The 23295-nt window shown below is 47.1% G+C and overlaps 1 protein-coding gene across 1 annotated transcript; it reads right to left on the bottom strand.

Annotated features, from left to right (window-relative positions):
* Positions 1–595: 595 nt before the first annotated feature.
* Positions 596–6475, bottom strand: LOC131736347 (uncharacterized). Its single transcript, XM_059021850.1, has 2 exons — positions 4751–6475; positions 596–924 (listed from the first exon to the last, which is right to left on the bottom strand). The coding sequence occupies exons 1-2, from the start codon at positions 5754–5756 to the stop codon at positions 917–919; spliced, it is 1014 nt and encodes a 337-aa protein (XP_058877833.1). The 5' UTR covers positions 5757–6475; the 3' UTR covers positions 596–916.
* Positions 6476–23295: the final 16820 nt, after the last annotated feature.

Genomic DNA, 23295 nt, shown 5'->3' on the forward strand with positions numbered 1-23295 from the left:
TATTATCAATTACCCTGTAGCTACCATGTTTTCACAAGTGGATGTAACTTTAGGAAACCGCCTAATTAGTCAAAGCAGTAATACTTATCCTTACCGTAGCATTATAGAAGCACTGCTAAACTTTAGTAAGGACACCCTAAAATCTCAATTCACTGCCGGATTGTTTTACAAAGATACCCCAGGACACATGGATGAGACTGATCCTGCAGGGGATAATGAAGGTTTAGTTAAACGGCATGTTTTTACCAGAATGAGCCATACAGTTGAACTTTTAGGACCCCTGCATTCAGATATATTTTTTCAAGAGAAACTCATGCTAAATGGTATTGACCTGAAAATTAAAATGGTTAGGGCCAGTGACACTTTTTGTTTAATGTCTGATGTCGCAGAAGAGTTCAAACTTAAAATTTTAGAAGCCTCTCTCTATATTAAAAAAGTAAAAGTAGCCCCGGAGGTTAGAATTGCCCAAGCTCAGGCCTTGATGACCTCTAATGCCAGATATCCTACTGATAAAGTGGCTATGAAAGTTTTTAGTGTTCCTAGGGGGAGTAGGGTCTGTAATCAGGAGAATTTGTTTCTGGGGCAGTGTGGCAAAGTGGGTGGTGAGGGGTAGCTGTGTAGCAGTGATGCGGTGCAGGAGTAATGAGCAGACAACGGTAGTCCAGTGGAAAATAGGCTTTATTTGCCAGCACTGGTCTAGTGCTCAAAATAATAAGCCCGGCAATACACAACGATGTGTAAAGCTCGGGCTGACAAAACACAGGATACAGTCCTGAACAAAAGAAACAAGAATACGGTCACCCGTCTCGGGTGCGTGCAGTCGTGATTGTGGTGAGTGAATACACAGGACGTTGTGACAGTACGTGAGGAGGTGATCCGGCTTGTGTTCGCCCAGTGCGACAGCTCCGGATATGTTCTAGCTGTCTGGTGATTCGGAAACAAGACAGACAGTTAGTTTTCAGACACTCCAGCGCACAAACACACACACACAGCTCTTTTAGAGCAGAACAGATTTTTAGGTCCTTCTCGGTCCTTGGTTTAACCCAAACGAAGGAAAAGAACAGCGTTACCCCGGCCCCTATATGTAATCCCGCATGATATCTAGGTAAACGGTTGCAGCTGCCTTTTACTTGCAGCTGCCCCTCGTTTACCTGTCAAATCAATACGGTCTTACAACAGAGTCTCGCTTCCTTCCAGGCTGACCCACTTTCCGGTCCCGGAAACGAACTGTCAGGCCAGCCCTTCCAGATACTTCTCCTCCCGTTCTTTAGCGCCCTCACAGGTCGGGAGGAAGATTTATCACCAGAACTCATTGTATTTCTGTCACATATCCCACCGCTCAGAGTGGAGCCGAAGGAACACTCGGCTAAATCTACCTTTCCCATTGCTCCCCCCTCCCGGGAAAAATAATCCGCATTTTGGTGGTCTTTCCCCGCACGGTGTACCATATGGTACATGAAGGGCTGCAATGCCAGATACCACCGAGTTATCCGGGCATTGCTGTCCTTCATTGTGCTTAACCACTTGAGTGGGGCGTGGTCTGTGACAAGATCAAATGAGTGTCCCAGCAGGTAGTATCGTAAAGAGTGAGTAGCCCATTTAATGGCTAAACACTCTTTTTCGACTACGGAGTAGTTGCGTTCCCGAGGTAACATTTTTTTGCTTATGTACAATATCGGGTGTTCTACTCCAGCTACTTTTTGGGACAAGACTGCACCCAACCCTACATCCGAGGCGTCGGTGTGGAGGATGAATCTCTTGGTGAAATCTGGGGTAATAAGAGTGGGGGCCTGGCAAAGTTTACGCTTAATCGTATCAAACGCCCCCTGACACTCAGCTGACCATTTAATTAAATTTGGCGCACTCTTTTTGGTGAGGTCGACTAACGGGTTAACCACTGTGGCGTACTCGGGGATGAAGCGGCGGTAATAACCGGCTAAGCCCAGTAGTGACCTCACCTGAGTCTTGGTTTTGGGGATCGCCGCATCAACCAAAGCCTGGATTTTGGTGACCACAGGTCTCACCCTTCCATTCCCCATTAAAAATCCCAAATATTGAGTCTCTGTCTTGGCAAACGCACATTTCCTCAAGTTAGCTGTCAGCCGGGCTGCCCTTAGAGACTGAAGAACGGCTGCAACCCTAGCCAAATGCTCTCGCCAGGTGGAGCTGTAAATCACCACGTCATCAATATACGCTGCTGCATATTCATGATGTGGGCGTAAAACCTGGTCCATCAGTCTCTGAAAGGCAGCGGGCGCACCATGTAGCCCAAATGGCATGGTTTTAAAGTGGAACAGCCCCTCTGGTGTTGAAAATGCGGTTTTCTCTCTGGAGCTGCGGGTTAGAGGGATTTGCCAGTATCCCTTCGTCAGGTCCAGAGTGGAAATAAACCTCGCTTTTCCCAGTCTGTCTAAAAGTTCGTCGACCCGAGGCATGGGATACGCATCGAACTTGGCAATAGCATTCACCTTTCTGAAATCTACGCAGAAGCGGTTGGTGCCGTCCTTCTTAGCCACTATTACAATAGGACTGCACCACTCGCTCCTGGAAGGTTCAATCACTCCAAGCTCGAGCATATCCCATACCTCTTTGCGAACGCCACTTCGTCGACTTTCCGGGATCCGGTACGGTCTCTCTCGCACTGTGACACCTGGAGGAGAGATAATGTCATATTCAACTAAGTTCGTCCTGCCGGGCACATCAGAAAAAACATCACTGAACTCCTCAATAAGCTTACGCAGCTCTCTTTGCTGATCCGGAACTAATTGTTCCCCCATTGAAATCGCTCTTGTGCTCGGGGTCTCTGGACAGGGACCTAAATCATCCTCCATATTGCCTGGGGCTATAAATAAGACCTCTCTTGCCTGCCAGGGCTTCAACAAATTAATGTGGTAAATTTCACGTTCATTCCGGCGATCGGGCTGTCTAATTTCATAATTTACTTTCCCTATAGCCCGAATCACCTCATACGGCCCCTGCCATTTAGCACACAGTTTTGACTCTGATGAGGGAAGTAGCAGCATTACCTTGTCCCCTGGTCGAAAGGTTCGAATCCGTGCATTTTTGTTATAATGCTGCTCTTGTCGGTGCTGAGCCGATCTGAGGTTGTCTTGGGCCAAACGACCGACCAAATCCAGGCGATCTCTGAGTAGGAGCACATACTTCACCACATTTTTAGACGAGCCTTTGTGCTCCTCCCACCCCTCTCTCAGCAGGTCGAGAATGCCGCGAGGCTGCCGGCCGTACAGGAGCTCAAAGGGGGAGAACCCCGTTGAACTCTGCGGCACTTCTCTCACTGCAAAAAGGAGGTAGGGGAGAAGTGATGCCCAATGTTTCTGCTCTTGTGTTACAAATCGCCTCAGCATCGACTTTAAGGTCTGATTAAAACGTTCCACCAGACCGTCCGATTGTGGATGATAAACGGACGTCCTGATGGGACGTATTTTTAATATTTTGTACACCTGCTGTAACGTATTGGACAAAAAATTAGTTCCGTGATCGGTCAAAATCTCCTTGGGGATCCCTACTCTGGCCATAATCTGTGCTAACTCGGTGGCTATTGCAGCGGCACTAGTGGACCTCAATGGAACTGCCTCCGGGTATCGCGTTGCATAATCCACCACTACTAAAATGTGCGTATACCCGGAGTCAGAAGGTAGCAAAGGGCCGACTATGTCCATTGCAATGCGCTCGAAAGGAGTGGAAATAATCGGCAGTGGGACCAAAGGGGCGGGGCGCACTCGACCCGGCGCTACTCGCTGGCAGTCTGGGCATGTGGCTACATATTTCGACACATCAGTATGAAGACCTACCCAATAGAATCGAGCCAATATCCGTTCCCTCGTCTTCTCGGCTCCGAGGTGCCCCGCAAAAGGGATATCATGCGCCAGCCTCATGACCTCCAGCCGACAAGACGGGGGAACCAACAATTGTGTTACAGGCTGTCCTGTGCCCGCGGCTAGGTTTACCCTATACAGTAATTGCCCCTTGATACTGAAGTGTGGATATACTAGCGCCCCAGCGCCGTCAACATCCTTACCTTCAATGGACCGGACCTGTCCCCAAGCGTGCACCAGTGACGGGTCGTTATGTTGGCCCCACACTAGGTCCGCGCTTGAGTACCACGGGTCCGGTACATCGAGAGGGGCTGGAATAACATCTGCTCTAGTCGGTCCAGTAACCTCGCTCTCTCGGTCACACTGCGTTCCCACTCCCTTCGACTGGCGTTTGTTACCATTGCAGCACTCTCCCACCAGACCCCAGCCTTGTCTCAACAACGCTCCCTCCCATTTTGCGGTCCGTCTCTCCTTATTCGTTTTTCTAGGACGGAAAAGAGGGGAAAACATTTCAGTGTGAAAAGGAAACACATCACCAATCCGTTCCTTTTTTTTTTTCTCTGCCACGTTTACGTGTGTGGCTGAGACTGCCATTTTTTCCATCAATTCTTTGAATTTTGGCCAGTCTCGGCCCAGAATAACTGGGTGTGGCAACCTTTCCGCCACCCCAACTACCAGGTGACGTTTTATCGGTCCTACCGATAAATATACTTTTAATGTGGGGTATGCCGCCGTGTCTCCATGGATACAGGAGATGGCCACCTGACCTCGTGGCCGCCACGACACACCGCCCAGGAGAGCTGTCCTAATCAAGGTTTGCTCACACCCTGTGTCCACTAATGCGTGGGTTTTCACATTCCCTAACACCACATTAATCAGACAAGGCCCCTCCCGACCATTTTCCCCACGCTTACCAGTCTCAGGTGCCCAATTGCACGCGGCCACGTCACACTCCATGGCAGCGGGGCATGACCTGGCCAGATGTCCCGGCTGGTGGCACCTAAAACAGATAGGAGGGACAGAGGGGGCATGGGTTAGAAATCTGTCCCGCTGCTGGTATGGCAACGGGGCAGGGGCAGCACCTCTACCCCAGCTGGGGGCCAACCTTGATCTCCATGGGGGGGAGGCAAGGGGGCCCAATGGGGTCGGTGCTCTGGGAGGTCTGGGTCCCTGGAACGAGGGGGGTGGTGGCGATGATGTTGGAGGAGAGGGAGAGAGAGCGCGGCTGCTCCGAAGGGCAGGGGCGGACAGGATCCCGATCCGGGCAGAGGTCAGGGAGTCCTCAAAATCTTCGGCCAATTTGACCGCCTCCTCCAGGGTGTCGGGGTTGTGGCGCCGTATCCACGCCTGGGTTTCGGCGCCGACCACATGGCAGAACTGTTCTACCACAATGGCTTCCCCCATCTGCTGGACGGTCTTCTTCCCGGGGGTCAGCCAATGCACCATGTGGTCGCACAACCTCTCCGCAACCACCCTGGGGCGTGTCTCCGGGGCTCTCCGGTACTCCCGAAACCGCGCCCGGTGGGTCTCGGTAGTAATGTTGAGTCGGCGGAGGATAGCCTGCTTGACCAGGTCATACTCAGTGGCGTGCTGGTCACTCATGGCCTGGTAAGCTGCCTGAGCCTCCCCAATCAGGCAGGGTCCCAATTGGCTGGCCCAGAACTCCCGCGGCCAAGCCGCCGCGGTAGCCAGCCGCTCGAATGCCACCAAGTACGCCTCCGGGTCATCCTCCGCCGACATCTTCATCGCCCGTGCCTTTGGGGGCGACATCACCGGTGTTGTAGTCGGGGTCGTTACCGCAGCCACGGCCAGTCCTACCCGTTCAATGAGCGCTGTATAGCGCTCCTCCCTCCTTCTCTCCTCTGCGTCCCGTCTGCTCTCCAGTGCCTGCAGCAGCTCCGCCAGCGCGTCGCGGTCCATGATCCCACTTCTGACACCACGTGTGGCAAAGTGGGTGGTGAGGGGTAGCTGTGTAGCAGTGATGCGGTGCAGGAGTAATGAGCAGACAACGGTAGTCCAGTGGAAAATAGGCTTTATTTGCCAGCACTGGTCTAGTGCTCAAAATAATAAGCCCGGCAATACACAACGATGTGTAAAGCTCGGGCTGACAAAACACAGGATACAGTCCTGAACAAAAGAAACAAGAATACGGTCACCCGTCTCGGGTGCGTGCAGTCGTGATTGTGGTGAGTGAATACACAGGACGTTGTGACAGTACGTGAGGAGGTGATCCGGCTTGTGTTCGCCCAGTGCGACAGCTCCGGATATGTTCTAGCTGTCTGGTGATTCGGAAACAAGACAGACAGTTAGTTTTCAGACACTCCAGCGCACAAACACACACACACAGCTCTTTTAGAGCAGAACAGATTTTTAGGTCCTTCTCGGTCCTTGGTTTAACCCAAACGAAGGAAAAGAACAGCGTTACCCCGGCCCCTATATGTAATCCCGCATGATATCTAGGTAAACGGTTGCAGCTGCCTTTTACTTGCAGCTGCCCCTCGTTTACCTGTCAAATCAATACGGTCTTACAACAGAGTCTCGCTTCCTTCCAGGCTGACCCACTTTCCGGTCCCGGAAACGAACTGTCAGGCCAGCCCTTCCAGATACTTCTCCTCCCGTTCTTTAGCGCCCTCACAGGTCGGGAGGAAGATTTATCACCAGAACTCATTGTATTTCTGTCACAGGCAGTTACCAAAGTTTGTGGTTATTGGTTTAACAGATAATGACGCTTTTAGCGGTTCCTATGCTAAAAACCCTTTTAACTTTAAACACTTTGCCGGGAACTTTATAGCTATGTATGTTGATGGTGAACAAGTCCCCTCAAAACCTTTACAACCCGACTATACAGCAAGACACAACCCCGTCTGTGAATATTACAGTCTAATACAAGCCACGGGTAGACATCTCAAAGACAAACTGCTGATAATTGATCGGTTAGACTTTATTAGAGGCTATACGCTCTATGCTTTTGATTTGACCCCTGACCAAGAATGTGGAGATCATTTTTCCTTAGTAAAAAATGGTAATATGCGTCTTGAAATGCGTATTGCCCATGCTCTGCCAGAGACTGTGAATATGATTGTTTATGCTGTTTTTGAGAACGTGATTGAGGTTTCCCACCAAAGAGCTGTTCTCTTTGATTACTGAAAAGTTTGATACAACTTTGATCCTTTTTAAAAATGAATACCACCCAGCTTACAGCGCTGCTATCCAGCAACCCCATGACTGAAAAGTATTTTTATGGGGTCCTAGCTAGTGATCAACTACCTAAAGGAAAAATAAAAAAAACTTCTGGCGATACTCATTGTCAACACAGACCCCCAGAATTATCCTGGAGAACACTGGCTGGGGATTTATCTAAAAGAAGAGGGTCAGGGAGAGTTTTTTGATTCTTACGGTAACCCTCCAGATTTTATTTATTTTCCTAAGACTATCTCAAACTTTTTAGACAACAACGCTAAACAAACAGTGTACAATAATCAGTCTCTACAGGGTCTTATGACCACTACCTGCGGCCATCACTGTGTTTTCTTCTTACATCATCGAGCCAAAGGACTTACTTACCCTGAGGTTATGGCGCTCTACAGCTCTGATTTAAACAAAAATGATCTGATGGTGTCCCAATTTATACATTGTATGTCTAACCCTAAAAAACAGAACTGTATAAATGTATTTTCATGCGTGCAGTGTGTCAAGACTCACCATGATTTTAAAATATGTTATGAATGTTAGTCTTCAAAAAAACTTATGACAATGTATATGCTGAATAAATATTTTTATTGTTGTAAAGACTTATACAGACATATATATATCAGACATTGTTATACACCATATGCATGAATTTACAACAAAATGTAAAGATTTGTATGAAACTCAATAAAAACAGTAACATCTTAATAAGTTTCCCATAACTGTTGTCTTTTTTTCTGCTTCTTATTCAGGGGTCTCTAAGGGTCGTTTTTTATAGGCTTCTATGAGTTGTCATGTTTGAGAATTAGGTACTGTAGAATAGGGGACATTTATCACAGCCAAACCTTTGATGCATTCAACCCATCCTACAGGTAGCCTATGTTCAGGGATATTGGTATTCCCTGTAGCAGCCCTGATTAAATCAACCAAATGCGACCCTCTAATGTTCTTGCCCCTAAGAATGCATTCCCCTTGATCATTCCATGAGGTAACCAAAGCATTCTGAGACATGGCGTTTAAAATAAAATTAGCATTTTTCTTAGATCTGGAGGGGACGCTACTCATAACATAAGTCACTACCTTAGATTCAGATTCTGCAGCAGGTTGGGCCATTTCCTCAGAGGGGGGTGTAATCAAAGTCAGGGTATTAAGCTCTTTTTCACTCTGTTTAATCAACGCTAGATATCTCTGTAAGGAGCTTGTGTATAGCTTAACTTTCTCATGGTCACTGATGTCAGTTCTAAGTAGAATGCTTTTCATTTCAGAGTCAAGTCGGCTTTCAACGGCTTTTTTAATAGGGGTGCTGGGGCTCAGGCTGCCGAAGTCTATCGAGTTGATGTTGTGGTATCAGAAACATTTTCTGGGAGTGAGTCATTTTTACAAATTAACTTTGAGGCATTAAGAGTCCTGATAAAAAAGGCAATGCAATCCTTATTAAAGCGCCAATAAAACCACCACTCTGATTCACAGTTTTTTCTTCTTTTTAATTGAATGGTTCTTATTACATAGGCTCTTTATAACACGCCGCTGCTTTTTGAGAGTGTTTAACTGACTCGAAGTTAAGGGGATGTGACCCTTTAAGGCATTTAAGGCAATTTCCACAATAGATTTGATAAAATCGTCTGAAGCGTTTCGTAAAATTGCTCTTCTCTGATGAGCAGAGCTATGAACTATGCTCTTTAAGAGATGGAGGTTACGTTTTATTCTAGCCGACATGCTGCGTTGTTGATGAGCCTAGATAAATAAAAGTTTTAGCGCTATAACAGGCCGATTGTAAGTGTTTTGTCTTGGTATTTCTCATGATATAAGCAACTGGCCAATCAGGAGTAAATAAACCAGTTCTTAGACGGTATGCTTCGGGGGTTTGTGCCTTTAAGTCTATTAAAAGATAACCATAGGGTTTTTTTGTCGCATCTTCAAACGCTTCTAAGAAAAACTTGGAGTTACCGGGGTACATCTGTCGGGCTAGCGTGTTGATTTGAAGTTTATCTCGAGGGTTTTTAAACAGAATAATGTAATTGGCATTCAAGTTTATGGTACGGCTCATTTTTCCTTGAAAAAACACATTTTGAACCAAATACAGCACGCATAAATTCCTATGATGAACGTATTTTGTAAAAGCTTTCTGTATTTCATCATTTTCGCTAGCTGCCTCCATCAAGTCATCTATAATGATTAAATTGATTTTGTTAGGAGGCAGTAAATTATCATTGGATAATGAAGCTGGTATGCCTTCAATAAATTTTACATTTTTAAATTTAAGTGCCAATTTGTTGTATAATGGCTGCCAACAGCTATAACACCATATGATATTCTCAGGGGTTTGGGACAAGATCTGTGGAGAGTTTTCTAAAAGCTGCTTCACAAGATAACTTTTGCCTGAATTGGAGGGTCCGGATATTATACTGCAAAAGGTACGGTTAGTCTAATATCGAAGCCATCTTCAGTAGCCATAAGGAAGAGATGTGTAATCAGACAGCAAGACTCTCTTATTGTAGACTATTTGAAAAGTTTTCTGGAGTGGTTTGTTTTCCAATTGAAATTCTTTTTTATTACGGTGAATCTGGGAGCCTCGAATCATGATATGCTCAGTGGGGGTGTTTCTATTAGGGTTCACAAAGTTTTGAACTAGGTCTTTTAATGAAGCAAGGTTAATTAATTTGGAATTCTCATAGTTTAGGGTAATACCCTTTACTTTGAGACATGTTTTTCCGCTGTTTGTGATGTATCCATACGTTTTAGGCCCCCCTGACACAAGCTTCAGCTTGCTAGTTAAATCTCCAAGATAATCGCCAAGTTCAGGACGCCATGCATGGGGCCTACTGACAAAGATCACAGAGTCCGTATCATGGTACAGACAGCGACCCTGCAGACGATCCGTGAGGTTATAGAGCTCTAGCCAGGCGTAAGCGGTTGTAAACGCCGCTATGAATACGTTTACATTACCGGGGGGAGTATAGGTATCAGAAGCGTAACGCCACTGAACCTGCGCCACCGTATCACTTACAAAACAAAAATGCGAAACCTGATATCTTTTTGAAAAGAGATAATGGAAAAACTGGTCAGGATCTTTAACCAAGCTTGTAGAGAGTTGGTTAGTTCTCTGGGCAAACTTCCCCCAAAATGAGTTTAAACATAACTTGGAGATTTGTCTCTTAGCAGGGTTAACATTAATGTTTTGAGGATCTAATTGAACCCCCTCTTTCTGAAAATATTCAGCAATATAGCGCTCTTTACGCCCATCATTGGTACAATGAGAGGGGTAACCTGAACTTTCCTGTTTCCCCTTGAGATGACTATTAATGTAACCTGTAAAGAGAGTGTCAGATTTCTGAGGAAAATGCCAAACTTCGTGTATTTTAGACACTTTGTAACCTTTCTCAAGAGCTTTGACTACCTCTACACTGCACCATGTCCCTGTCAAGGCTCTTTCTCCAGAGGTATGGTTACATACCCCGGTTTGATTTAGTGTTTCTGCGCATGAACGGCAGAGGGTAAACATTAATTTACCACAGATGCGGGCAGGCAGTACAGGGAAATAAAGACCCCTTGGAGGCAGAACAGTTAATTTGAACAAGCCAATGTACTGCCTCAAGTCTTGAAAATTATGGTAAATTACGGTAGGATGGTCTACAGGGTACACTTCTGTTGACAAAGGGGTACAAGCTAGTGAAATAAGTATTCCACCCTTTCATTTTCTTGGGCCACATAATGTAATGTAATGGCATTTGTACGCCCCCCAAACAGCGCCTCACGAGGATTGAGACGTTCTGGAAAATCGGAGCGAACCAAAAAATCGTGAACTTTAGGCTGTTTTTTCAGGGCGTTCCATTCATGCTCCCAAATAACTCTGACTTCCAACCCATAAACCTTTTGCAATGTTTCAATCTTTTCATCAAAGTGATGATACATCGTACCACAGGATACTTTGCATAAGGGGTTTACATCGGCAGAATCATAGCATTGGGGACAACCATGAAAAAAGAACCCAGCAAATTCAAAAGCCGTACGCTTACCATTAATCACAGCATACCCGTCCAAGAAAAAGGGTCCTATTTTAAGCTCTCCATAGTTTAAAGCATGTTGAATGAAAACATTTTCAGTTTCAGATACATACATTAACCATTGTATCGAGGCATTTGAAAAGCTTTTTTGCTGCTCACTGTAATTGTCGGGAGGAATGATCGCTATTGTGTCTTTAGGCATGAATTTACTTCTATACATAGCCATGCACAGTGAAGCAATGGTGGTACATTGGAAGGGGTCTATCTGCCCTATAGCATAAACCTCTGTACGGAATTTGATACAGGCCTCTTTCAAAATTTCAACATCATTTTTGCAGTAGAATGCCATTTCTTCTCTGAAATTAAAAACGCCATTCTTAATTGAATCATACCATTTGTAAAAGTCATCACGTTCTTTAGACATCATTTGCTGAACACTGTAGTAACGTGGTTCAGGATAGGGGCCTACGTAATTCTGGTTTTCAACAGTATTGAAAAAATGAGGAAAATATCCTTTTCTGGCTTCAAATCCCATAGCTGAAGGCATTGCACTTCATGGGCATAAAGTTAAAGGAATCATTGTAGCGCATCTTAAAAGCCTCATCTGTAAAACACATTAACTTGCTACCCTGAGCGATGATATGAGGGTTAACACCGTTGGTAAATAAATAATTCATCAGTAAATTGCTGTCATACGATTTCGAGTTGTGCGCCAAGAAAGTATAGCCAACGTAACTGGGCCTGCGATACCTTTCAAAAAACTTTTTCACACAATCCTCACTCTCCCAAAACCATGATTCCCCATCCAGGTGCATGCAGTACAAATAATTTGGAATGTGCAAGCCATCTTCCTGCCTGCATTCAAAATCATAAAACACATATTTGTCTGTGGGCTCATAAGGTTTTGGCACTTGAATGAAGCATTTGTGATCAGTGTGAGGTAACAACACAGCCTTACATATCTTACAGTAGGGACTAGGACATTTATGAATCAGCGATTTATCAGGATTGCATTTATAGAGAGAATAGCTTCTTGTACACAGTTTTAAAATGTCACACATAGAGACCTGTTTTTCACTGTTGGCTTTATCTCGGAGAATCTTATGCTCATCATAACAGAGCTGTGATCGACAATAACGATTGCAATCATTACATTTTACCTTTACAGAAGCATCGCTGTTACAGGCTGGTGAAAAACACACATTACAGTGTCCCTCACAACGATGTCCAGATCGGTTACTGTAGGCTGTGTAACAGTAATTACACAGATAGGCGGCACCCAGAAAACCTTTCAAGTTAACAATACCGTAGAAATGATTCTCATGAAGAAACAGAAATACAGTTTTGCTTTTTGGTCGCTTATCTGTTTGGTGTTTCAGGAACACATCCTTTTGAGGACATCTGTACCATACCACAATTTTAACATCTAGGGCCTGTTCAAATTTATCTAGGTCAGCAAACGAAATCATCTGATGTTCACTTAACCCCACACGCTGTTGAAGTTTTAAAGCCTCAGCCATACACATATCATAAGGACCCCTGAATTCTGGAAATAACAAGCTCAGAACGCTGTAAGCAAAACATAATTGATTGTCTCTGTTGTAACATATAATCAGATGTTTGGCTTTTTTTCTAATAAGCTCACTTTTCATTAAGGTCTACAAACCTCTCCTTAGACCTTATAACCTGGACAATCAACATCAAAGAATCATCAGCCAAAATTTCACTATGACTTTGAAGGAGAGCTTCAATCTGACTGAAAAAATCGTCTAGACTTAAATTGTCTCCAGTCATTTTTACATACACTGGTATATCCAAGGATCCTGCTCTTAATTCAAGCTGTACAATGTCTGTGGGTCTTAATGTTCTAGAAACCTCACTCAACATATTCTCTAACGTTTCATGCAACACAGTAAAAACTTCAGCATAGGAATCCAAATCATACAGATGTGTAAAGTTAAGAGGGTGCTTCAATTCGATATTGTTAAACATAGATCTATGTCTAAGCTGTACACCTTCCCCACCAATTCTACCCCCATTGTTAACCCTATGGGGGTTCTGTAAACCAGAAGGACCAGCCACTTGATCATCATGTAATACACCAGCCCCCAGGACTTTTATGCTAAGAGTCATCCTGACAAGCCCCCCTGTTTAAGCTTCCCCTATTTGGCTTTCCATATCATTTACACTCTCTGTAGTAACATGATTTTCTCTAGACATTTCTTGCAAAAGCTTATCCAAAGAGTCACAATTGATCTGAGTCAATTTAGCATCATTAATAACCCTTGGGTTATTGTTGTTTATATTAGGGATGATGTCATTTATCGGGGGACTATCTATAGAAAGTTCATCAATCAGAGACTTGATTGGCGTTAAATTATGCGAGTTATAATTTAAATCATTTAATAGTTTGTCTAGATAGTCAAAATTCTCAAAAGCTCCTAAATTTAGGGGGTGAACAGTGCTTGGTCTTACATCTAGGGTTGGAGACTTACTATGTGTAGGGGATCTTGTTGAGGGATTTGTATTTAAGGTACTTTGGGAGATGATTACAGAATTTGACACAGTTTGACTTGGATCAATTGAAACCTTTTTATTTTTTTGAACAACAGTCACAGCATCATCATTATCAGAATCATCATCAACATTAATTTCCACATGCTTCCTCTTACAAGTTTTTTTTCCGAAAGGGTGCCATTATTGCTGTACAATTACAAAGTTACTGTTTTAAAAACCCTAGAGTTTTCAACAGGGTTATTAAGGTTTGTATATTCTGAAACACCTCAGAGTCAGACACTAGAGCCCTTATAACAGGGTGTCCTGATTTTCAGAGGTAACTTCCTATCTAAATATTGTCTGCTTTCAGCACACATTTACCCCCAAAACGCGTTCATTACGTGTAAAATCGAATGAAAAATATTCTCACTTGTTTTTGTGAATATCTAGAAAATATAACTTATAAAGGGGTCATTACATCAGGCTGTGCAAACATTAGGTTAACCGATTTAAAAAACATAACGCTGCACTAAGCTCCTATAGTTTAAAAAAAAAATCTAAACAGTAAAGCGTATTAATAATTTGCACAACCCTCAGAATAGTTTGATCGTGTATGAGGTTATTCAAATCTGTTGATGATAAAAACATTTACAGTATTTTTCTCTTTTATTTTTATTAGCAATACAACACATATTCCGATTTTATATATCTTTCAAAAAACATTTCTTTCTAATCTTTTTGAAGGCATCTGTATATTTAAGTTGAGATAACGATAGGTTGCGGATGCAACCCCGGTTCCCTGAAAGAGAAAATAACCATCAAGGTATGGGACATTGCCGTCAGGCAGTAGGGATTGGCTGAGCTTTATGTCAAAGCTGCCGATAGGCCTCCGCGCAAGCTGCCGTGTAAGCCCACCCCCCGCGGAGAGTCACTTCCTCTTTTGCCCTTCAGGCCGTGAAGGCCTCCAGAGCGACCTCGCGGCTTGATGGTTATTTTCTCTTTCAGGGAACCGGGGTTGCATCCACAACCTATCGTTCCCTTTCAAGTCGAAAATAACCATCAAGGTATGGGAACAGTGTACCCAAGCCGTCGCGAGGGAGGATTCTCGGCAGTAGGACAGACTTACGTCATAACACAACTGCGTAGGCAGTACATCTACACATATGCGGAGCTGCGCCTCAGCGTCTATGCTCGCAATGACACCTGTCCAAAGGTGGAATAGTCACACCATATTGTCAACCACTCTACACGTCCGCAACCTGAGGCGTCATAGAGTGCAACACAGATGCTCCAAATGACGGAGCAGAGGATTCCAGTACATTTAACCGGTAGAACCTCGTAAATGTATGCGGTGTAACCCAACTGGCTGCAGCGCAAATGTCAGACATCGGCACCCCTCTAAAGAGGGCCCAGGATGTTGCCATACCCCTAGTGGAATGTGCCTTCAACTGCCCTGGTGGCGGAAGGCCCATAGAATCATATGCTAACTGAATAGCATCCACTATCCAATGAGAAAGGCGTTGCTTAGACAACGGCTGACCCAAAGTCTTAGAACCATGGCATATGAACAGCTGTTCTGTTTGCCTCACAGTCTTTGTGCGGTCAATATAACACCTCAATGCCCGCACAGGGCAGAGCATGTGTAACCGCTCTTCCTCTGGGGAAGAAAAAGGAGGAGGATGGAACGCCATCAACTCGACTGGTTGGTTCATGTGAAACGGGGATATGACCTTGGGTAAAAAGGCCGGATTTGGACATATGGAGACCTTAGAACCGTCTCCTGCGAAACGAGTACATGATGAATGCACCGAAAGTGCATGTAACTCGCCCACGCGTTTTGCTGATACCACTGATAGCAAAAATGCAGTCTTTATAGACACGAACTTCATATCCACACTGTGGAGAGGCTCGAACGGTGCCTTGGTAAGGGCTTCTAGCACCACATCAAGGCTCCATGATGGTAAACTGGTCGACCTTGGAGGCCGCAAGCGTCTTGCGCCCTTTAGGAACTGAGATGCCAGAAAATGGCAACCAGGTGATAACCCGTCAATGCGTACATGGCAAGCCGAAATAGCGGCCAAATACACTTTAAGTGTAGAGGGAGACTTCCCCTCATCTAGCAGCTTCTGCAGAAACTGTAATATCACTGCCATAGGGCAGGAGACCGGGTCATGGCCCTCAGCCAGACATCAACTCTGAAACAATTGCCACTTATACGCATATTGCGACCGAGTAGAGGGCGCTCTCGCACTCTGAATGGTGGGGACCGCAAGCCGCCCTGGCGGTTGATATACGCCACTACCGTGGTGTTGTCTGACCGCACTAACACGTGCTTGCCTAGAAGCACTGGCAAGAAGTGCCGAAGGGCGAGGTCCACCGCTCTAGAGCATTGATGTGGGCCGACCTCCAGGGTCCTGACCACACTCCGCGAGTCCCCGACCCGTTCCAGACTGCTCCCCAACCCTGGTTGGAAGCATCGGTCGTAATAACCTCCCTTCGGAAGATGGGACCCAAGCGTACGCCCTGGCGGATGTTCAACAGAACTTTCCACCAGCGCAGTGCTTCCCAGCAGGTTCGGGATACCCTCAACCTGCGGTGTTTGTCTCTCCGCGGATGCAACGCGAAGGCATTGAACCAGGCCTGCAGAGGTCTCTGGTGTAGTAAGCCCAAAGGAAGGGCTTGCGAGGCGGCAGCCATCAACCCCAGCATGCGCTGACACAGCTCCATGCTGACTGTTTCTCTCAACCTGAATAGGGAGAGACACCGCTCCAGCGAGGCAACTCTTTGTGTCGACAGGGTCGCTTCCATGGACACAGAGTCCAGATGCAGACCCAAAAATTCGGTCCGTTGGCTCGGCACGAGGCGGCTCTTTTCTGAATTGACCTTCAGACCTAGCCGGTGAAGATGATTTGTAACCATCACTGTGTGCTGTGCCAACTGCTCCTTTGACTGCGCGCAGACGAGCCAGTCGTCCAGATAGTTCAGCAGTCGGACGCCTTGAACCCGCAAGGGGGCTAAAATGGCATCCATACACTTCGAAAAGGTTCGAGGAGCTAGAGACAGGCCGAATGGCAGGACACAAAACTCGTAGACCCTGTTCTGAAATGCGAATCGTAGGTACTTCCTGTGACCCGGACAGATGGGAACGTGAAAGTATGCATCTGTGAGGTCTACGGTGGTAAACCAGTCGCCCTGCCGGACAGACTGGACAATGTGCCTGTGCGTAAGCATCTTGAACGACAACGCCCATAGGTATTTGTTCAGTAGTCGCAGATCTAAAATAGTGGAACAGTGTAGGAGTGGGTTAACGGCTGCCGGGGTTTCTCAGGGCTGCTTAGGCTGCGCTTGCTCACGAGGGGCCTGGCCAGAGCCACGAGGACGCGGTCTGCCACCTCCTCTAGGGCGCCACCCTCCGCGCTGCGGTCTTGCAAACGCGGGTTGGCTGCGTGCTGAAACCCCCAAAGGGGCGGTTTTACTGCCCTGTGGGTGCGCTTGCTGCTGCAGCGGTGCCCTGCGCCACTGGCGCTCCTGTGGCCGCCTTGGCTGGAAGGGTTTGCTTGGCCACATCTTTGCCAACTGCTGCGATGCCTCACGTGCCTTGACAGAGCGTTGCAGCATCTCCTCCACCGCTGGGCCAAACGTGTACCCCGGGGATATAGGAGCATCTAGCAATGGGGCCTTATCAGGCTCCTGTACCCTGGCCTGCTAGAGCCAGAGCCGCCTCCTTGCCACCACAAGGGAAGCAATGCTCCTGCCCTGTGCTCGCGCATTCAGCTGAGCCAGCTTAACCAAAAGCTGCGCAACTGCACCCAGCTCGGTCCTAAGTCCAACAGATGGGGACTCAGGCAGATCGCGAATCAGCGCCGCCTGGTAGACCGTCAGGAGGCTGGCCACGTTAGACAGCCTAACTGCCTCTGTAGCCGCGGCATAACCCTTTTTCAGGTGGGCCTCCGTAATCCTACACTGCCTGTTAGGGCAGGAGGGGTCCTTAGCCAGCCCCGATAATGTCGGCGCCTTTACTAGCGCGGCGAACGCGGCGCCCGCTGGCGGAGAGGACGCTAACCCAGCTTCGCTCGCCCCGTGCATGCCTTGCGAGAAGTTGCAGGGGCGGAGGCCGGGGCCCCCCAGGTAGACTGCACCTCCTTAATAAAATCCGGGAATGCCGGGAGCATCCTGGACTGAAGGGGCGGAGCCGATGGCAACTCAAATAGAGAGCGTTGTGTTGGCTCTAACGCAGGCCAGTCCACGCCTAAGTGACGGGCTGCCCTCTCCACCACCGACCAGATAGGGTCATTAGTATCCAGCACTTCAGGGTCGTCCTGCCCAGAGTGCTGGGATGCCACCTCAGGCTCTGTGTCTTCAAAGAGCGGGTCTGAGACAGCATCGGTGTCCCACTCTACTTCCTGGGGTTGGCCGTGAGGCACTGGTGGAGGAACCATCGGCTGACTAGCGATGGGTCCGGTTACTAGCTCTGGGGCCCGAGGCGCCACATTCGCTAGGGTCATGAGGAGGGATTGCTGTCCCATCATGAGCTCCATGAACTGTGACTTGGAGGTGAGCTCAGTCACTGGAGACCTCTGACCAGCTGTAAGCTGGGAGGATGGGCTCCGAGGGAGCTGAGACGTCACCGGCGGCGTCACGACAGATGACGGTGGGGCCGAGACAGTGTGGGACGAGCCCGAGGATGGGGAACGACCTCCAACCGCCTTCCTAGCTCTCTGGCAAAGGGTGCGCGTCTGAAACCCCGCACATAGCTGGCAGTATGCCCTATCTGCCAGGGCAGATGCGGCATGGTCCGGCCCCAAGCATGCGACGCAGTCCTCATGTGGGTCGCTGGCAGGCAACTTGGCCTGGCAGGTCACGCAACGGTGGAACCCAGACATGGTGGAACGCCGAAGCATCTAGCACTGACGTCGAGCACTGAAGTGCGTGCGTTGAGCACTGCCGCGTCAAACGCCGAGGTGTGTGCGTCAAACGCCGAAGCGTCGGACACCAAGCGTCGAGCACCTGAAGTGTGTGCGTTGAGCGCCGCCGCGTCAAGCGCCGAGGTGCGTACGTCGAGCGTCATGGGTGCGTGCGTCGAGCACAGAGCGCCGAAGCGCCGAGCACCGAGGTGCGTGCGTCGAGTGTCGAGGGTGCGCGCATCGAGCGCCGAAGCATCGAGCACCGAGCGTCGAGGGCCGAGCGCTGAAGCGTCGAGCGCCGAAGCGTTGAGCACCGAGTGTCGAGCGTCGAAGCGTCGAGCACCGAGCATCGAGCACCGAACGTCGAGCACCGAAGCGTCGCGCACCGAGGTGAGTGCGTCGAGCGTCGAGGGTGCGTGCGTCGAGCACCGAGCGCCGAAGCGTCGAGCACCGAGGTGCGTGCGTCGAGCGTCGAGGGTGCGTGCGTCGAGGTGCCGAAGCGTCGAGCGCCGAAGCGTCGAGCGTCGAGCGCCGAAGCGTCGAGCACTGACGTCGAGCACTGAAGTGCGTGCGTTGAGCACTGCCGCGTCAAACGCCGAGGTGTGTGCGTCAAACGCCGAAGCGTCGGACACCAAGCGTCGAGCACCTGAAGTGTGTGCGTTGAGCGCCGCCGCGTCAAGCGCCGAGGTGCGTACGTCGAGCGTCATGGGTGCGTGCGTCGAGCACAGAGCGCCGAAGCGCCGAGCACCGAGGTGCGTGCGTCGAGTGTCGAGGGTGCGCGCGTCGAGGCGCCGAAGCATCGAGCGCCGAAGCGTCGAGCACCGAGCGTCGAGGGCCGAGCGCTGAAGCGTCGAGCGCCGAAGCGTTGAGCACCGAGTGTCGAGCGTCGAGCACCGAGCATCGAGCACCGAACGTCAAGCACCGAAGCGTCGCGTACCGAGGTGAGTGCGTCGAGCGTCGAGGGTGCGTGCGTCGAGCACCGAGCGCCGAAGCGTCGAGCACCGAGGTGCGTGCGTCGAGCGTTGAGGGTGCGTGCGTCGAGGTGCCGAAGCGTCGAGCGCCGAAGCGTCGAGCGCTGAAGCGTCGAGCGCCGAAGCGTCGAGCACCGAGAGTTGAGCTCCGAAGCGTCGAGCACTGAGGTGCGTGCGTCGAGCGTCGAGGGTGCGTGCGTCGAGCACCGAGCGTCGAGCGCCGAAGCGTCGAGCATCGAGCGTTGAGCGTCGAGCGCCGAAGCGTCGAGCACAGAGCGTCGAGCACCGAGCGTCGAGCACCGAAGATCGAGCACCAAGCACCAAGCGCTGATGGAACGTGCACCGAGCGTCGAGCACCGAGCGCCGAAGCGTCGAGCGTCGAGCGTCGAGCACTGAGCCCCAAGTGCAGAAGCACTAAGCACCACGCGCAGAAGCGCTGCACAAAGCGCCGAAGCGCTGCACCAAGCGCACAAGCGCTGACACCAAAAGTGCCGGAGCGCGAGCGCCGAAGCGCGAGTACCGAGCGTGGAACGCTAGCACAGACGCCTACGCGTCAGCTGACCCGCCAAGCGGAGACGCTAAGTGCTGGTACAGTGTCTGATGCTGTGCAATACCTACCTGATGGTGCTGGGGATTTTGCACGTTGGTGGTTGTCTTCCTCTGTATAGTGAAAGGGAAAAAAGTTTTTTTTTTTTTTTTTTTTTGTTGGACGCTGCAGAATAAAGTAAGAGGGTGTAGAACAATTACACACGTGGCGGGAACGCGCCGCGGTGGGGAAGGAACACTGCAGAGCAGACTACACGCACACGCACGGTCTAGCCTAAGCTAGACCGAGGATGCAGATATGCGCGTGGGCCAAGGCCAACGCAACACGCGTCCGAACAAAAATATATATACACAATATATATAACAATATATATACACACAATAATATACAAAAACCCAAACACAATAATAATAGTAAGAACAGAGGAAAGACGGAGAGACCACGAAGAAACGCCATGCAAAAGCAAAGCGAGAAAGAGATATATAAAGAAAACAATATATATCTAACAATAATAATAATAATAATAATAATAATAATAATAATAATAATAATAATAATCACTGAAATAAACTCAGAGAAGGGGATAAACCAGCTTCTCAAGCCTAAGCTTATGGAGTACAATCAGTGTACAGCTCTAAGTCCTACCGCTACTAAGGCTGAAGGCAAAAGAGGAAGTGACTCTCCGCGCGTTGCGTATAGTAAGCTCCCAGGGGGGCGGGCTTACACGGCAGCTTGCGCGGAGGCCGATCGGCAGCTTTGACATAAAGCTCAGCCAATCCCTACTGCCTGACGGCAATGTCCCATACCTTGATGGTTATTTTCGACTTGAAAGGGAACATCATGTTTTCCAAACAACGAACCTAGACTACACGGCTCCAGGATCGATGATTTTCAGAGGTAACTTCCTATCTAAATATTGTCTGCTTTCAGCACACATTTACCCCCACTCTGTTCATTACATGTAAAATCAAATGAAAAATATTCTCACTGGGTGTGTGTTTCGTGCGCATGTGTGGTGTAAAGGAACCGCCCCCCTATTTAAGTCACAAAACAAGTTTTGAAGTCATTCCTCAGCTGAAGTTTGAAGAGAGAGGAAGCAATGAGAGGGAAAGAATTCAGGCAGGATTTGTTCGTTTGTCCGGGGAGTTTTTTTTTTTTTTTGAAAACGGTAAGAGAGAGCTTTTTTCAGAAATTGTACTCTGGTAGATTTTGTTTTGTTTTTGTTCTTTTTATAAATATTTAATTTATTGCTTTTGTGATACGCTGTTTTAAACTTTCTCCTGTTTCAACTATTGGTTTCTGTATGTAAAATATCTTTTGCTTTTAACGTGTCCTGGTAAAAATATGTATACACCTCGCATAAGTTAACATAAGCATATAAAAATAAAAATCACTGCGCCTGAAACCACTGAACAATCTCATAATGTTTAAATGCTTTTAAATGTCAAATAAGTTGTTTTCTTTTTGTTTTTAATACACTATTTTAAACATACTCCTTTTTTCATTAAGTGTCTTATGTAAAAAAAATATTAAGACTTTAATGTTGTCTGCACCAAGCATAAGTTAACATAAGCATTTATAAAACTTGGGTAACCCCCTATCACCTGATTACATAAATAACATTATATATATATATATATATATATATATATATATATATATATATATATATTCCATACTCCTATATAAAATCCATGCCCCCTCATTATATATTCATAAATTCATAAATCCACTCCCACTCATTATATATTCATATATTCACACATAAGGTCAAAAGGTCCCTAAAAGGTCAAAAAAGGTCATCAATCAAACTTTTTACATAAGCTATAGTAATATTACTACTCCCATGACATTGGTATTATTAGCATCACACTCTAACCAACTGAGCTAACCAGCCACTCACTCCTCTTAACTGGAAAATAAAATTCCAACAATTTGTAATGGTCTAGAAATGCAACATTGCAATGTTGCGTTTATTTCGAGTTTTATCACTGGGGGTGGGGGGATCGGATATGCAAATAGTCAAAAACGTAGCATAAATTGTCAGTTTCATTTCATATGTATACATAGTTCTAAAACTAACACCGCCCGAACAGTGACTTAAAACCTGGACCCCCAGATTAAATGTCTGATGCGCTACTGACTGAGCTATCCGGGCTCTTCCTTGCCTCTGCTGCTTTTGTAAAAACAAACTTACGGTTCAAGTGGGGTCGCTGGAAACAGTCAAATTCACAAGATTTTCTTTGTTAAAAAAAGTATAACCCTCAGTTAGGTCCCAGTGAGATTTGAACTTGGATCGCTGGATTCAGAGTCCAGAGTAGCTTAATGATCCCAGAATCTCATCAAGCAGCTTCTTGAAGGATCCCAGGGTGTCAGCTTCAACAACATTACTGGGGAGTTGGTTCCAGACCCTCACAATTCTCTGTGTAAAAAAGTGCCTCCTATTTTCTATTCTGAATGCCCCTTTATCTAATCTCCATTTGTGACCCCTGGTCCTTGTTTCTTTTTTCAGGTCAAAGAAGTCCCCTGGGTTGACATTGTCTATACCTTTTAGGATTTTGAATGTTTGAATCAGATCGCCGCGTAGTCTTCTTTGTTCAAGACTGAATAGATTCAATTCTTTTAGCCTGTCTGCATACGACATGCCTTTTAAACCCGGGATAATATATCCGAGCATCTTGTTGGCCTTTTTTATAGTTTCCCCACATTTACTAGATGAAGACATTTCTGAGTCAACATAAACTCCTAGGTCTTTTTCATAGTTCCCTTCTTCAATTTCACTATCTCCCATATGATATTTATAATGCACATTTTTATTGCCTGCCTGCAATACTTTACACTTTTCTCTATTAAATTTCATTTGCCATGTGTCTGCCCAATTCTGAATGCTGTCTAGATCATTTTGAATGACCTTTGCTGCTTCAACAGTGTTTGCCACTTCTCCTATTTTTGTGTCGTCTGCAAATTTAACGAGTTTGCTTACTATACCAGAATCTAAATCATTAATGTAGATTAGGAATAGCAGAGTTGCTTTAATCAGAAAACATTGCAGCTTAAAGCCTTGCAGCTGCGTGTATTTTTCTGATAACAAGCTGAAACTCGGAGCAGCTGATTCAAATCCCGAGGCATTCTGGGACATGGGGAGGGGCAGAGCCCGCAGGACAAACACAAACAAAGGCAGCCAGGCTTCCCAGCGACAGCGTTTGAAAGCGACATCGTGGGAGAAGTATGAGGGGACAAGTACAACGCAGTTAGAAGCAGTTGAAAGCAGGTTGACAGCTGCAGAAGCTAAACTAAACTTCCAAAAAAATGGTCTTCAAACCAGTAATCTGTGACAACTGCATGATG

Source organism: Acipenser ruthenus, unplaced genomic scaffold, assembly GCF_902713425.1.
Source record: "Acipenser ruthenus unplaced genomic scaffold, fAciRut3.2 maternal haplotype, whole genome shotgun sequence".
In the NCBI taxonomy this organism is placed as follows: domain Eukaryota; kingdom Metazoa; phylum Chordata; class Actinopteri; order Acipenseriformes; family Acipenseridae; genus Acipenser; species Acipenser ruthenus.

Excerpts from the sequence above, each read along its gene's own strand:
- LOC131736347 (XM_059021850.1), bottom strand. The coding sequence starts at position 5,756 with ATGGACCGCGACGCGCTGGCGGAGCTGCTGCAGGCACTGGAGAGCAGA.